At 40.4% G+C, this 13,736-nt stretch overlaps 2 protein-coding genes across 5 annotated transcripts in view; one reads left to right on the plus strand and one right to left on the minus strand.

Annotated features, from left to right (window-relative positions):
* LOC141442784 (uncharacterized) overlaps positions 1-4,780 on the minus strand; it is a 6,867-nt gene extending 2,087 nt beyond the window's left edge. The window contains exons 1-3 of one of the 3 annotated variants that reach the window (XM_074107899.1): positions 4,591-4,779; positions 3,294-3,686; positions 2,070-2,195 (exon numbers count right to left, since the gene is read on the minus strand). In XM_074107899.1, coding sequence (XP_073964000.1) covers positions 2,070-2,195; positions 3,294-3,686; positions 4,591-4,707 — 636 coding nt within the window. In that variant the 5' untranslated portion in view covers positions 4,708-4,779. Of the gene's footprint in view, positions 1-2,069; positions 2,196-3,293; positions 3,687-4,590 lie in introns of all 3 variants that reach the window. The other 2 variants (XM_074107900.1, XM_074107901.1) reach the window with 2 other exon arrangements.
* Positions 4,781-4,885: 105 nt separating this feature from the next.
* The window catches only part of LOC141442754 (cytoplasmic dynein 2 intermediate chain 2-like), a 167,481-nt gene continuing 158,630 nt past the window's right edge, over positions 4,886-13,736 (plus strand). Inside the window, exons 1-5 of one of the 2 annotated variants that reach the window (XR_012452962.1) lie at positions 4,886-5,268; positions 5,367-5,792; positions 6,812-7,814; positions 8,920-9,089; positions 10,495-10,891. Coding sequence is in view for 1 of the 2 variants with exons in the window: in XM_074107847.1 (XP_073963948.1) it covers positions 5,560-5,792; positions 6,812-7,814; positions 8,920-9,089; positions 10,495-10,594 (1,506 nt within the window). In the remaining variant the exon portion in view is untranslated. Of the gene's footprint in view, positions 5,269-5,366; positions 5,793-6,811; positions 7,815-8,919; positions 9,090-10,494; positions 11,349-13,736 lie in introns of those variants that run through there. The other variant, XM_074107847.1, reaches the window with a different exon arrangement.

Genomic DNA, 13,736 nt, shown 5'->3' on the forward strand with positions numbered 1-13,736 from the left:
AAATTTTTTTGTACTGGCTGCCGTTTAATTATCTTCGCAATCGAATGAAAGATAGTGTATAATCGTTCATAAAACTTTTATCTCTGATTTATCTACTACTCTCGCCTGCAGCTCGGGCCGATATAGACTCGTTTTAGGCACAGTTATACAATCTAAAATAGTTTTTGAGACTTGACGACATGCCGGGTGTAACAGGTTAGGGGGGCGCGCGGCGGTGAGCGCTGTAGCGGTGCGCGCGAGTTGCCGCGGGACTTCACAGAGTGGCGCAATCTGGACACTGCCGAAATGTTCAATGAATAACGTCACATAATTAGTTTGCTATTGTCGTTGGAACATGAAATGGAAGATTGGTTTTCTTTTCTTCTCATTGTGAATCTTCAGGAAAACGAAGAAAACTGATGAGCCAGACGACATACAATGGGTTGCACTATACTGTATGTCTCTTTTTTCTATTTTGTGTGTGTGTGTGTGTGTGTGTTGTGTGCGGCGCGCGTGCGTGGTGATTGCGTGCGGGGAATTCCTAAACATACATAGTGGATTTCTATTATAGAAACGGCGATAGATGTTTGTTTAAAAACTGACACTTTTTCCTAGAAACATAGGGTGAAAAAACGATGCCTTTCAAGTAATCGTCAGCTAATAATATATTTGTAATGGGAGTATGAGATTATTTGTTTGGTTTTTCGACCTAATGAGAAAGTTGTTCAGTTAAGCAGCTATCCATTGTTTAAGTAAAGGATCATCGTTTGTTCCAAACAGTATAATAACAACGCGTGCCAAAACTCATGATCTAAACCAGTGCTTGATATTTTGAGGTTTTTATCTCTATCCCGTGGGAATACCGGAGAAAGTAGACTATGTTATGAGAAGTTCAGTATTTATACAAATTTTATCCATCCGTCCCGTCAGTTTAGCGTGAGGAGTAAAAGGTAACAACCGTACACATAGTATCGCAAACTTGCATTTGTAAGACTAGCCGTTGCGCGCAACTCCGTCGCGTAGTATTCATTTTTCGCTATCACGGGGGAACTATGCAATTTCCGGGATAAAATTATCCTATGTTTCCGGGGACCAATCTCTGTATATCCGAATTTTCATCAACATCGAAACATCTTCACAAACTTTACATTTACAATATGTATAAGTAGAAGGATAGTACGGAAGTGCTGAGGTCACCTGCACATCCCTCGTGGTCCGGTGGCTCTCCAGATGTTGCACAGGCACCTCCGTGAGCGTACGCGCCGCGCACGCCGAGCACACGAACGGAACGCTCGCTGTGTGCCTCGGGCGCACGTGTAGCTGCAACATACGCCATCTACATGTGAATACAACCACACGCAGCGCCATCTATACGCGAGAACGTGCAACACGACAAACAGCGCTGTTCATAAATATGTGGTAGCGAAGTAGCACAGACGTGAACATCTCTAAGGGATATAATCACGTCAAGATCTTTCTTTTATTCTTTATTTGCGGTGAACTTACTGGCACTTGAGGTATCCCATCTTAGGCCTCTAGGTTGCAACGCACCTGCAATCTCTGGTGTTGCAGATGTTTATGGGCGGTGGTGATCTCTTACCATCAGTAGAGTAGACCCACTGTTGTTTGCATCCAGTCGAATAAAAAATAAAATAAATAAATTAAAATGGCGAATCCATTTTATAGCCCAGAAAAATCAGTGATTTGACGAAACATTATTATATATTACATTTCACTATATTTGTTTAGTGATTTGATAAAATTCCTGAACACTGCAATAAGTTTGTCAAATATTTGTTTTATTGTATACAACAGCGCCATCTACCTATACACACTTTATACGACATGATTGCAGTGGCACCATCTATGTGATACCACATGGTTGCTGTGGCGCCATCTATACGCCAATACTTGGTAAAAATAGCGCCCTCTGTACGCTACTGCATATATGGAAGGTTGTTTCGCCATTTTGTAGGTATAAACTGCAAGGTAAAGCCCAGCCAATGCGATTAAATACCTAACTTTTAAATAAAATGTCATATCTTATTACACATTTATACTCTAGCCTAGTTCCCCTCTCACTCACTCACCAGCAACTGCGGCGCGTCGAGAGCGAGATAGCTGCACTGCCGGCACTGTAGTTGCCGCGGCATGCCGTGCCACGAGCGGCAGTGCCGGTTCAACTGTGTCGAAGATATGAAGCTTTTGCCGCAGTACTAAACAATCAATATAAAGTAAAGGCGCGGCCAAACCGCTGCTTAAAAAACAGTGACGGCACGGAATCGCAGTGACGTGCCGTATGCGCACCGTTTTTTTGCATGCTCTCCACACCGCTGCTTAAAATACGCAAACGGTGCGGAATCGCAGTAACGTGCCGTAAACGTCACGACTTGTTCCGTAAAGACCTGAAGTTTACGACACGTTATTCCGATTCCGTATTTTAAGCAGCGGTGTAGAGAGCATGCGATAAAAACGGTGCGCATACGGCACGTCACTGCGATTCCGTGCCGTCACCGTTTTTTAAGCAGCGGTTTGGTCGCACCTTAAAGCGATACAACTAAAGTTTCTGTGAATATTTCAAGCGTCAACCTGTTGCCATTATCAATATCAAGCATTAAATCACGTTTGTTGTATGGGAGCCCCCCTTAAATATTTATTTCTTTCTGTTTTTAGTATTTGTTGTTATAGCGGCCACAGTAATACATAATCTGTGAAAATTTCAAGTGTCTAATTATTACGACTCAAGAGATAGAGCCCTGTGACAGACGGACGGACAGACAGACAGACAGTGGAGTCTCAGTAATAGGGTTCCGTTGGCACCCTTTGGGTACGGAACCCTAAAAAAATGGTCTGTAATGTAATGATAGATATACATATATCAATTCTAATCTTCACAAAAAATCCCTTTCTCCTGTCTTTAAGTATGTTACAGTCTGCCCACTACACTTACTTCACATACAAATTTGAACCCTAAATGTAGCTTCGCATGGCTCACGAAGCAAGGCCACTTGCTGACAGTTTTCTTGCAAACTTTACATTTGACAGGTCCCTTTGGGTCAAAATCACCCTCAACTAGCTCCATGTACATCGCCCTTTTGGCTTTCTTTGACATTTCTGGCTGTTTACCACAATTACTATCAGCAATTTCTGTTGAGATGTTATCGTCAGAGCCAATAAAAGTACTTGAATACAGTTTTTTTTGTTTTTAAGTAGAGCTTACACACAATGGCGTACTAGAAAGTAGTTAAGTTGAAGATATGTCAGTGTCACGCGTTTTTATTCAAGACCACAGAGTGCGCATTTTAATACTTAACAATTTCCTTTGTTGAAACATTTTCAGACACTGGCAAGTTATGTTCCACTTCATTTGTTATTTCTTTTTTCAATTTCCTCCTCGATTTTGTTTTCTTTTTTATATCTATCTCACATTCCAAATTCAATTCTTCTTGATTCAATTTGAAATAAAAATTTTCATGTTCCAATTTTAAATCAGTCTTTTTGTTATCCTCAATTTTTATGACTGGGCACTCTTCACATTCTGAAATTTCATTGTCTGAAAAGTTTGGTGTTGTGTCTATGGTTTTATGACTTTCTTGTTTTAGTTTTTTAGCAGTTGTTTGACTCCGGTTTCGAGGTGAAAGAGCCAAGTTGACAAGTTTAGTGCATACTGCACAAACACATTGGGGTAGTCCATCATGGATTGTTATCTGAAAAATAACCATATCAATGAACTAAAAGAATTTCTTTGCTCACCTGCAACCTTATGATAGCAATGTTTATGCAAGATATGCGTGTTCATGCAGTTCCTCCACCTCCACACTGTAAGAACACACACAAATCACACAAACCCATCTATCACCACCACCACAGTACACTGATGTGTTTATAACTCAACTTCAATTATTCAACTTGTCTTAAGTTGTTTACGTTTATGACTTTTAAAGTATTAACTGTTAGGAATATATTTCTTGCAGTGTGTTAATATCCCCTTTGATGCCAGCTGATACATGTGGGTTAATTATTTGAATTTGAATTGACATTGATTGTACAAAGGTCCATCATCGTAACTCTTACATTTGAATTTGACATGGACTGTACATAAAGTCCATTGTCATAACTCTTTACACTCAGCTGGGTTTGTAAGTGCTATTATTTTGAGCTCATTTTATTTTATTTATAGAAAGACGAGAATGGAGAAGATTGGAGGAGATTTTATAACATACTAGTTTACTAAATGAAAAATGAACTAAAAAAAACGAACTGTAGGTACTGGTTTGGATAGGTATTTAAATAAAATGTAAACAAACTTCAGCTGCCAAATTTGGTACATTCAAGGTTTTTATACATTTTACTTATGTAATACAAACTAGACTAGCGTATTTCAATACAGAAATGCAAATGTTTAGACAGTTTAGTGGGGGAATTTCAATATTTAAGACACCAATTGACGTTTTGTTTATATTTAGTTAATACTATCCAAATCAAGTACAGTGATTTGCACAATTATACTGGTTGCGAGCGATTCGTTTAGTAAACGACCTCTCACAACTCCAGCTAAAGGTAAGGGCTAGTAGAGTTTATTTTCACAAGTACGTAAACAAAATAACTTACTTTTAAACCAGTTGTTAACTTCAAGATTCGGCTGTATTCCGCACATTGGTTGGAATCCTTGAAGATAGGACTTAGATTATCTTTTGAGAGACATAGTCGGCACTGTTGTATGTCCATTTTGTTAAAAGGATAAAAGTTTAAATAAATTTACGTAAATTTTGTCAGAAACTAGGTTACAAACAAGTAAAAAGTTGTTAAACAACATACAAATGCCCTCATTATTAATGTTACGAGTGCATCTTTTATTTTTGTAATTTAAGTTTTAATGCATTGCAATAAAGTTTAACTTTGAAAAAAAAGATTTTATAAATATAAAAAACAAATACCAATGTTTACGTCAACGAGACGACAACTGACTGACGTAACTGTCAATTTTTTTTGTTTTAAATCTGAATGGAAAGGCTAAGGAGCTCTTTCCCGTGAACTTTTGCATTGCTTAAAAAGAAGTTGTTGTTCACAGTCAGGTTTTGAAGATTTTAGTGTGCATAAAAGCAGAATAACCGAGAATAAAATTATTAGTCAGTTAAAAGCGTTACTCCAATATTTCAGTGCCAATCAAACAAAAGACGGCATAGCTGTATTGTATGGAGTATGTTCCCTTGTTTTTGCCGTTGGCACATTTGAAATTTAATGAGCCCAGTCGGCTGTTGATGCAGTATTCACAGCGTTTATAGAGGTGTAAGTCATATGATAAGTACTTATGCACTTTTTCTTAAAATATATGTGCTTATTTACAAGAGAATGACATCACCACTCTGTGCTCCTAAATTTTATAGATGTTTGCAAGATGTTTGCTGTAACACCTCCGATGAAGTGTAACACCTTTGTTTATAAAAAAACATACAAACTACCTCTTGAAAACTTTTTATAAACAATAACAAAATACTGGCAGCACAAAACGCCAAGCCCCGTAACCAAGGCAACGAAAACAAAATAAAACTGCTCGCTCAAAACATTCAGCGATCAAAAATGTCCAAGTTAAGCGCCTACGATAGCGAAGCTGTGGGATTTGACTCCGTGAAATCGAGCAAGAGACCGGAGAAGACATGTTCTACACAGACCACGGAGTTTGGGGAGACCGGGACGGGGTCGCAAGCGAATATGTCCGCGGACATCGGCTGCACGGCATCTCCTGAGGAACTGAATGCGCAGGAAGATATTCTGCGTGAATATCCGCCTCCGGGATTGAATGAGTTTCTCAGGTTCGTTTGCTTACTTCCAACTTACAAAGTTACAACTTCGTATCTTACCGTCCCGCTGACGCTTATATTATTTAATACGAGAGTGAGAGGGACGGTACGATACGAATTTAGATTTTCGAATTTTCGTAGTACTAGCCCCTGGTGGAGCGAACATTTTATTAGGCAATGCGAAGAGAGAAGCGTGAGTTAAATGTGTCTTCAGATGCAACACCTCATCTCATAGGGCACATTCGCAAGTATTACGTAAAAAAATAGTAGCTTTTGACTTCCCCTTCCCCCACCGCAAACGTACGTAAGCATGTAAGGGGGGAGGGGGGTTTGAACTTTGCTGATTTTTGCTGACAAGGGGGAGGGCCCGGGGAGTCAAAAATCAAAAGCTATTGGGCTACGAGTAAGTACCTACTGTAATAATACTGTGTTATATTTTTAAGCTGTTCGTGTTTGGTTATCTAGTCTAAGCTTTAGTACTAGAATAACAAGCAAATTTAAGAACCATGAAGTATTTATACGTAAAAGATTCCAAAAAACCAATCTTAATTTATACGTACATTTAATTTTTATGTAATTTCCCCCCTTCCCAAGTAAATTTTAATGATCCCATAGCGTATTGGTAACCATATGTACATATTTTCGAGACTTATTAATGCTTAAATTACGTCACGTTTCGACCACATCTCAGCGGCCGTGGTCACTATTCGCCTGAAGAGTATCACGTCCATGTTGTTGTAGGCGCGCGAGTTTTTTAAACTACCCGCACTTGATTTTATTTTTCATATCACTTCGACACACTCACAATGTCCTGCCATTTATATCATATTATATCTCGACGCGCTATCACCGGATTCCACGCAAGAGAGAGAGAGCTTATATCCATCGTCTCGGTGAATGCATTAGCAATAAATAATTCGTGACATAAGTCCCGATAGACATTACTTTTAAATACCTAGTTATCAAAGTTTGTCGCAAGCGAAGTAGCAGATAGAGATTTCAGACTTGTATGTATTCATTTTCGTTCACAGGAAGGTGGTTCCAACAATGATGGAGCAGCTAGACGAAAGGGACAAAGAGCTCTCCTTCAACTCTTCAGATTCAGAGGAAGAGGAAATAATCACCGCTAAACTGTTCCAAGAGATCCAGGTCAACACAGACACGCCTAGCTTCGGCTCCGGCGACCACCAGACTTCAACAGTCCTGGATTTATCCTTCAGCAGCGCTGGCAACTCTCTAGCAGTATCCATTGGCAAAGCGCAGCATGAGCAATGGTGCCAACATGACGGCTTAATCCGAATTTATACAGCCAAGCGTTCCGCAGACGACAAATTTGTCCACTCTTTAGACATCACCCAGAAAAACTGCGTGACTGTCGTCCGGTACCACCCTAACGTTGCTGCGCTGTTCGCTTACGGCACGACTTCGGGTGAAGTCGTTCTTTGCAGCTTGAGGACTTTGTCCAGTTCTGTAGAAGAGAATCTGCAGCTGACCTCGCCTTCTGGCTGCCATGGATCAAAGAGGGTATCTTTCCTCATGTGGGCTGATTCTGCACTCACTAATACGTATTTGACTATGCAGATATTGAATACTGGCAAGCGACGCGGTGCTTCCGATCAAGTGTTAATGTCTTCAGGCAGCGACGGCACAATCAATGTATGGCAAGTCAATACGAACCTAAACATCTTCGAGGGTATCGTGTGCTACAATGTGAACGGTTCTAGCAAGATGGCCGCTCCTGACATCAGCTGTTTTGATTTTATCAAAACGTATCCGTTGAGATCTTGGGATGAGAAAACGCCGGATGACATTTTTGTGGTTGGAACGAAATGCGGGAAGCTGTTCTTGTGTAAGATCAAGCCTCAAGAGCAACTGGAGAAGGTGATGGTAGATCCGGTGTTTGAAGTGCTGGAGGGGCATAAGACGTGCGTTCTGAGCGTTGTGTTTAGTTACCAAAAACCGGGGGTGTTTGCTTCTGTGTCTATGGATTCGGAGTTGAGATTGTACCACGTGAATCAGCTGGGCCCGTTGAAGGTAAGACAGGTCTGAGTGCAGACTTTATGTACGTCCCACTGCTGGGCTCAAGCTTCTCAGGGAAGTTTACTGGACAAAAAATAATTATTTACCTATTACGTCAGATTATCAGAAAATTTGGAAACATGTTTTTCTTCATTTGTCAATCAAACAAAAGAATTACCATGATGAAGCGCATCAAGCTAGGGAGTGGCGGCCTGTGACGTCACGCCGTCAAGCCATGTGGAATTTTACCCATACTTCATATTTTTTTGTTTTAATTGACAAATTAAACAAAATTTAGTAAGTACCTACTATACTCTGTTCCAATAGCACGCGAAACAACTTACTATTTACTATTGCCATTACGTTAGTAGGTACTATTATATATTTTGTGCTATTGCCAACCTTTCGCATGTATCGCTGAATGTCATTTTTAAACATGACACAAGTTTTATTGTCTTGAGGCACTTGTCTCACCGCCAGCGAGGAAACGATTGGCTATCGACTATTTTCTCGCTCAAGAAACGAACAAAAGGTATAAGATCCTGTGTGAGTAAAAGAGACACATGTATTAATATTTGATCGCTGGCTGTTCACACTGTCGGCGAGAACTCGCTCTTGCATCTTTTGTCGCAGGCTCGCAGCGACAAGAGCTATAAAACGCGCTGAGCTATAGATACTCGCTTAGCGATGACAGCTTGGCGGCCGCCCCGCACGAGCGAGTCGAGTGGAGCGAGTAATCGCCCGTCGCACGCGAACACTCGCTTACAGCCGAGCGACAAAACTACACTCGCTTCTCGCCCACTCGTTTCTAGTTACTCGCTCTACTCGCTTCTCGCTCATCGTCGGCGGTGGGACAAGTGCCTGAGTCACAAAGCAAATACTAAACAAGTGCATCGGACAGAATATAAATATCTCTTTAATGCTCGTTTTTTCGCCTGCCGTTGGAACAGAGTATATCAGCGGCTATATATACAACGACGAGGATTTCGTCAACGAAATTCGAAAATGGAAGTCCGTGTCGTTCGGTCCCTTTGACAAATACTATATAATATGAGAGCGAGAGGGACGGTACGATACGAACTTCGCTTTTCAAACTCCTTTTTTGTGCCATTGCTATCAGATAATCTGCCTGGATGTGCCGGCGACGTGCGTGGCGTGGTTGCCACATTCCGCGGGCGGCGTGGCGGTCGGCGCGCGGGGCGCGGACGTGACGGTGTGCGACGCGCGCGGGCGCAGCCTCGCCGCCGGCCTCAAGGGGGAGGCCGTGTGTCTGGCCTTTACACACGCCAGGTGAGAGCACAAGCAGAGCCAGCTGGGCTCCGTTTCCATCAGAGATATGCGAAAAGGTATTGCAAGGAGTGTTTTTCATGCAGCAGGGCTACTACGAAACTCGAATTTCGTATCGTACCGTCCCTCTCGCTCTTGTATTAACTAGCATAAGTGTCTGAGAGACCGCACGACACGAACTTCGAGTTTGGAGTTTCGTAGTAGCGTAGCAGGGCCGGATTTAGAGGTCTGGAGGCCTTGGGGCAACATAAAGGAGTGGAGGCCCGCCCAAACTATTTTCCAAATAAAGGTGCGACCAAACCGCTGCCTAAAAAACGGCGACGGTACGGAATCGCAGTGACGCATCGTATGCGCACCGTTTTTTTTGCATGCTTTCCACACCGTTGCTTAAAATACGCAAAAAACTTTTTCACTTCTCATGCTCTAAAAGTAGATCAATATAGCCTTACGAGGCGGGAGTAAAGTGAGCACTTTAGTCCCTAGGGAGTAAAAGTAATTAATTTTTTAATTTACTTCGAGTGACTTAGATAAACAGCCAGTTACTTGCAAAAAATAATACTGTGTGTGGACCATTTTCATGACGAAAATGTTACGTTCCTATTCCTAGTCTACGTAGTCTTAGTTCTATGCTTTTTCCGCATAGAAGGTGGCGCCATTCTATTTTTCCATTTGTGTATGGTTGGAAAAAATTACTTACCGCGAAAACTTGAAATTGTTGTAGAGCGTAAATCGTAAACGATTAAAATAAATTGATTATTCTCACAATGTCATCAAGTGATAGTGAAAATTATGATGTCGAGCAAACAGCAAAAGACATAATTGATAATCATTTGCCGCCGAAATTTAGAAAGACTTTGTACTAAACTGACTATTTTTTTCTCGCATTCGAAGTGCAAAAAAGTGTTTTCACCACGAGACTAAAAGTTAATATAAACTCTCGGATAAATAGACACCGTCGCTAAAGCTCTCTTTTGCAGGTGGTAGGACCTTGTGCAAGGTCCGCCCGGATTGCTACCACCATCTTGCTCGCTAATCCTGCCGTGAAGCAGCAGTGCTTGCATTGTTGTGTTTCGGCGTGGAGAGTAAGACAGCCGGTGAAATTACTGGCACGTGAGGTATCCCATCTTAGGCCTCTAGGTTGGCAACGCGTCTGCACTACCCCTGGTGTTGCAGATGTTTATGGGCGGTGGTGATCTCTTACCATCAGGAGACCCACTTGCTCGTTTGCCATCCAGTCGTATAAAAAAAAAAAAAAAAGCTCGGGTGGCTAACCACCTCAGGTATATATTGGCTTATTTTAGTCCCTCGATAAAAAATATACTATAGTTGGGGCTCCAGTTTATTTTTTGCCCCAGGGCCTTTGGCTACCTAGCTACGCCCTGGTCTTAATCCAACGTTTGCTCCCCAGCACGACCCGCCTGGCGGCGGGAGACTCTCAGGGCGCGGTCCGCGTGTGGGAGCTGCCCGGGCGACGCACGCGTCTCACGCCCGAGGACCTGCTGTTCTGAGGTCTCGCGAGCTCCAGGCCATAGCATGGATGAAGTTCTTGTACAAGTTGTTTTTAGCGTAGGGTAACACCAGCGTAAAATTCAGCGGAGCTACTACGAAATTCGTGTCGTTCTGTCCCTCTGTCGCTTATACTATTTAATACGAGGGTGAGAGGGACGGTACGATACGAAATTAGAAAATCGAATTTCGTAGAAGCCCCCCACAGAGTACCTACATTATTATAACTAGTCCCCCTGGTCCAGCGACTTAATTTGACTTGGATAGAAAGAGATGAATGCAATCGCGTATGTCAGCGCGTTGGACAATACGGCCGCTATAGCCTCCTAAAGCCCACGTTAAATTTTGATCATTAGAATTTGAAGCTTAGTGTCAATTAGTGTAGTTTGACATTAGCTTTGCCGAATGTCCTAAATTTAGGACGTTGGGCCTTACGAGGATATATACGGATAGGACTATTAGCAGCGTCTATACTTCGTTTTTTTAGCATTAGAAAGAAGGCAAGCGATCTTGACGTCTTTTTATTGAAAAACACTGTTGAAAAATAAGTCGCAGCAAATAGTTTAGTAACAATTAGCAAGGACATACTTGTATATGAACATTTTACATGCTTTTGGTACCTTAATAATAGTTGCTGTTTTTAGGGTTCCGTAGTCAACTAGGAACCCTTATAGTTTCGCCATGTCTGTCTGTCTGTCCGTCTGTCTCCGCGGCTAAGCTGAGAAACCGTTAGTGCTATTTTGGCATGAATGTACATAGGTATCAGACAGTGGTAAAAAAAAAAAAAACAATTTTTTTTAGGCTACCTCCCGTAGACGTGGGAGTGATTTTTTTTTCGACTAACCCTTTAGTGTGGGGTATCGTTAGATAGATCTTTCAAACCATTACGGGATTGCTAAGATGATTTTTCGATTTAGTGATCTGTTTGCGAAATATTCAATTTTAATGTGCAAATTTTCATGAAAATCGAGGGTCCCCTCTAAAATCTAAACTGTTGGGTGAAAAAATTAAAAAAAATCAGGATGGTAGTAAATATATCAAATTTACAAGGAAAATTATAACCGCTAAAATTGCTTGAGAATTATTAGTAGTTTAAGAGTTAGTAAATAGCAGCCTAAGGTACAAAATATACCTAAACTTGAAGATTCCGTACACCATACGAAATTTTTAGGAAAATATTGCTTGATTTTTAGGGTTCCGGAGCCAAAATGGCAAAAACGGAACCCTTATAGTTTCACTATGTCTGTCTGTCCGTCCGTCTGCGGCTTTCCTCAGGGACTATCAATGCTAGAAGCTGTAATTTTGCACGAATATATATGTAAACTATGCCGACCAAATGGTACAATTAAAAAATCTAAAAATTTTTTTTTTAGGTTACCTCCCATAGACGTAAAGTGGGGTGATTTTTTTTCTTATCCAACCCTATAGTGTGGGGTATCGTTGGATAGATCTTTTAAAATCTCTAATAGATCTTTTTTCGATTTAGTGATTTATTTGCGAAATATTCAACTTTAAAGTGCAAATTTTCATGAAAATCGAGTGCTCTCCCTCTAAAATCTAAGCCGGTGGGTGGAAATTCAGGATGGTAGTAAGTATATCATACTATATCAAGGAAAACTATAACGGTTAAGTTTGCTTCAGAATTGATTGTTCTCTCTCTCGCTCTTCAGAACAGAGAAGATGGTTTACCCTTTTTGTAATGCTAAAAAAACGAAGTATATAGGAGCGCGGAGATTGTTTTATAGTTCACGTTGGAACGCTGAGCCTCTTCTCAGGGTATAATTCCCACGCGCGCGGGCCAATTTTATATTAAACTGCAATTATGTTTTATTACCCTCGATATTATGTAAACTAATTATAATTAGACAATAACTTATGTCTATATTGTTATTTTAATAATAAAACGATTATAAGCGAATAAATTTCATTTATTATCAAAATATTGAATTAATTTTCCTCCAGTGTGACACAGTAATTAATTTTATCTACATGCATATCATAACTTCCCTATTATATGTTCTGAAACGACTATCAAATGGCCTTTATTAAGAAACCTGGTATCTGCGGGTGCATCTTAATGTTCACATTAAAGTACAGTGCATCTTAATGTTTACATTAAAGTATCGGCATTAAAGTACAGTGCATCTAAACGGAGCTCCGTCGACCCTGCCACGTGATAGTTCATTCATAGGATATTCGACACTCTGTACAGTCAAGGGCAAAGATATCGACACGGCCAAAGTTGCCAAAATATGTATACACGGCCTTAATGTTAAGTGCATAAAGTCGTGTATACATATTTTTGCAACTTTGGCCGTGTTGATATCTTTGCACTTGACTGTACTTCGATATTTATATCTTTCGATACAACATATCTGAACATATTATAGAAAACTTATGATATGCATGTAGATAAAGTTATGTATGCGGCTATACATAATTAGGCGTTAAAACACTCGTGTGATCTTATTATGAACCACACTCGTACTTTAATGCCTCTCATTATGCACCAGCCACATAAATAACTAATAACTGATACAGGTTAAATAAAATTGCTAGGTAAAGTCCTTCTTGCATGTAGTAGAAGGGCGTTTTCAAAAAAAAAAAATGTTATGAGTTACGTTTGTGACAACACCACATACTCAGTGTATGAAAAATACGGCACAAAACTGTCATTTTTGTTTGGGACATTTTTTTCAACTATCAATCGATTGTGCTCTTAATTCTGAGCAGGGAAACCATAATGTTTCATAAATTGAAAAAAAAAGAAGAAAGTGTAACACTTTTTTGTGAAAATGCCCTGAAACGTATTTAACAGGTTCCCTGTCCCATGAGGTACATGTGCCTCATGCATGACTTTACTGGGTATGTGCCTCATGGCCAATGATGTAAATAACACAGTTGTTCTTTCGATACATAATAAATTGTATTACGTATTATAATTATTTTTACAATGCACGTGCTCGGAAAGTGCCTCTTGACGTGGGTCAAATATCCATAGAAAATTAGAGATTCCTGCACGCATCCACAAGTGTGCCGTAAAGTTGTATGGATTTTACTTACCGCACTTGTGCGGTAAAGTAACTTTTTAAATTGCCAACTATGTCCAAACTATTGTTAAAAAATAAGTCTAAAGAGTCGTTA

Source organism: Choristoneura fumiferana, chromosome 26 (assembly GCF_025370935.1).
Source record: "Choristoneura fumiferana chromosome 26, NRCan_CFum_1, whole genome shotgun sequence".
Lineage (NCBI taxonomy): Eukaryota > Metazoa > Arthropoda > Insecta > Lepidoptera > Tortricidae > Choristoneura > Choristoneura fumiferana.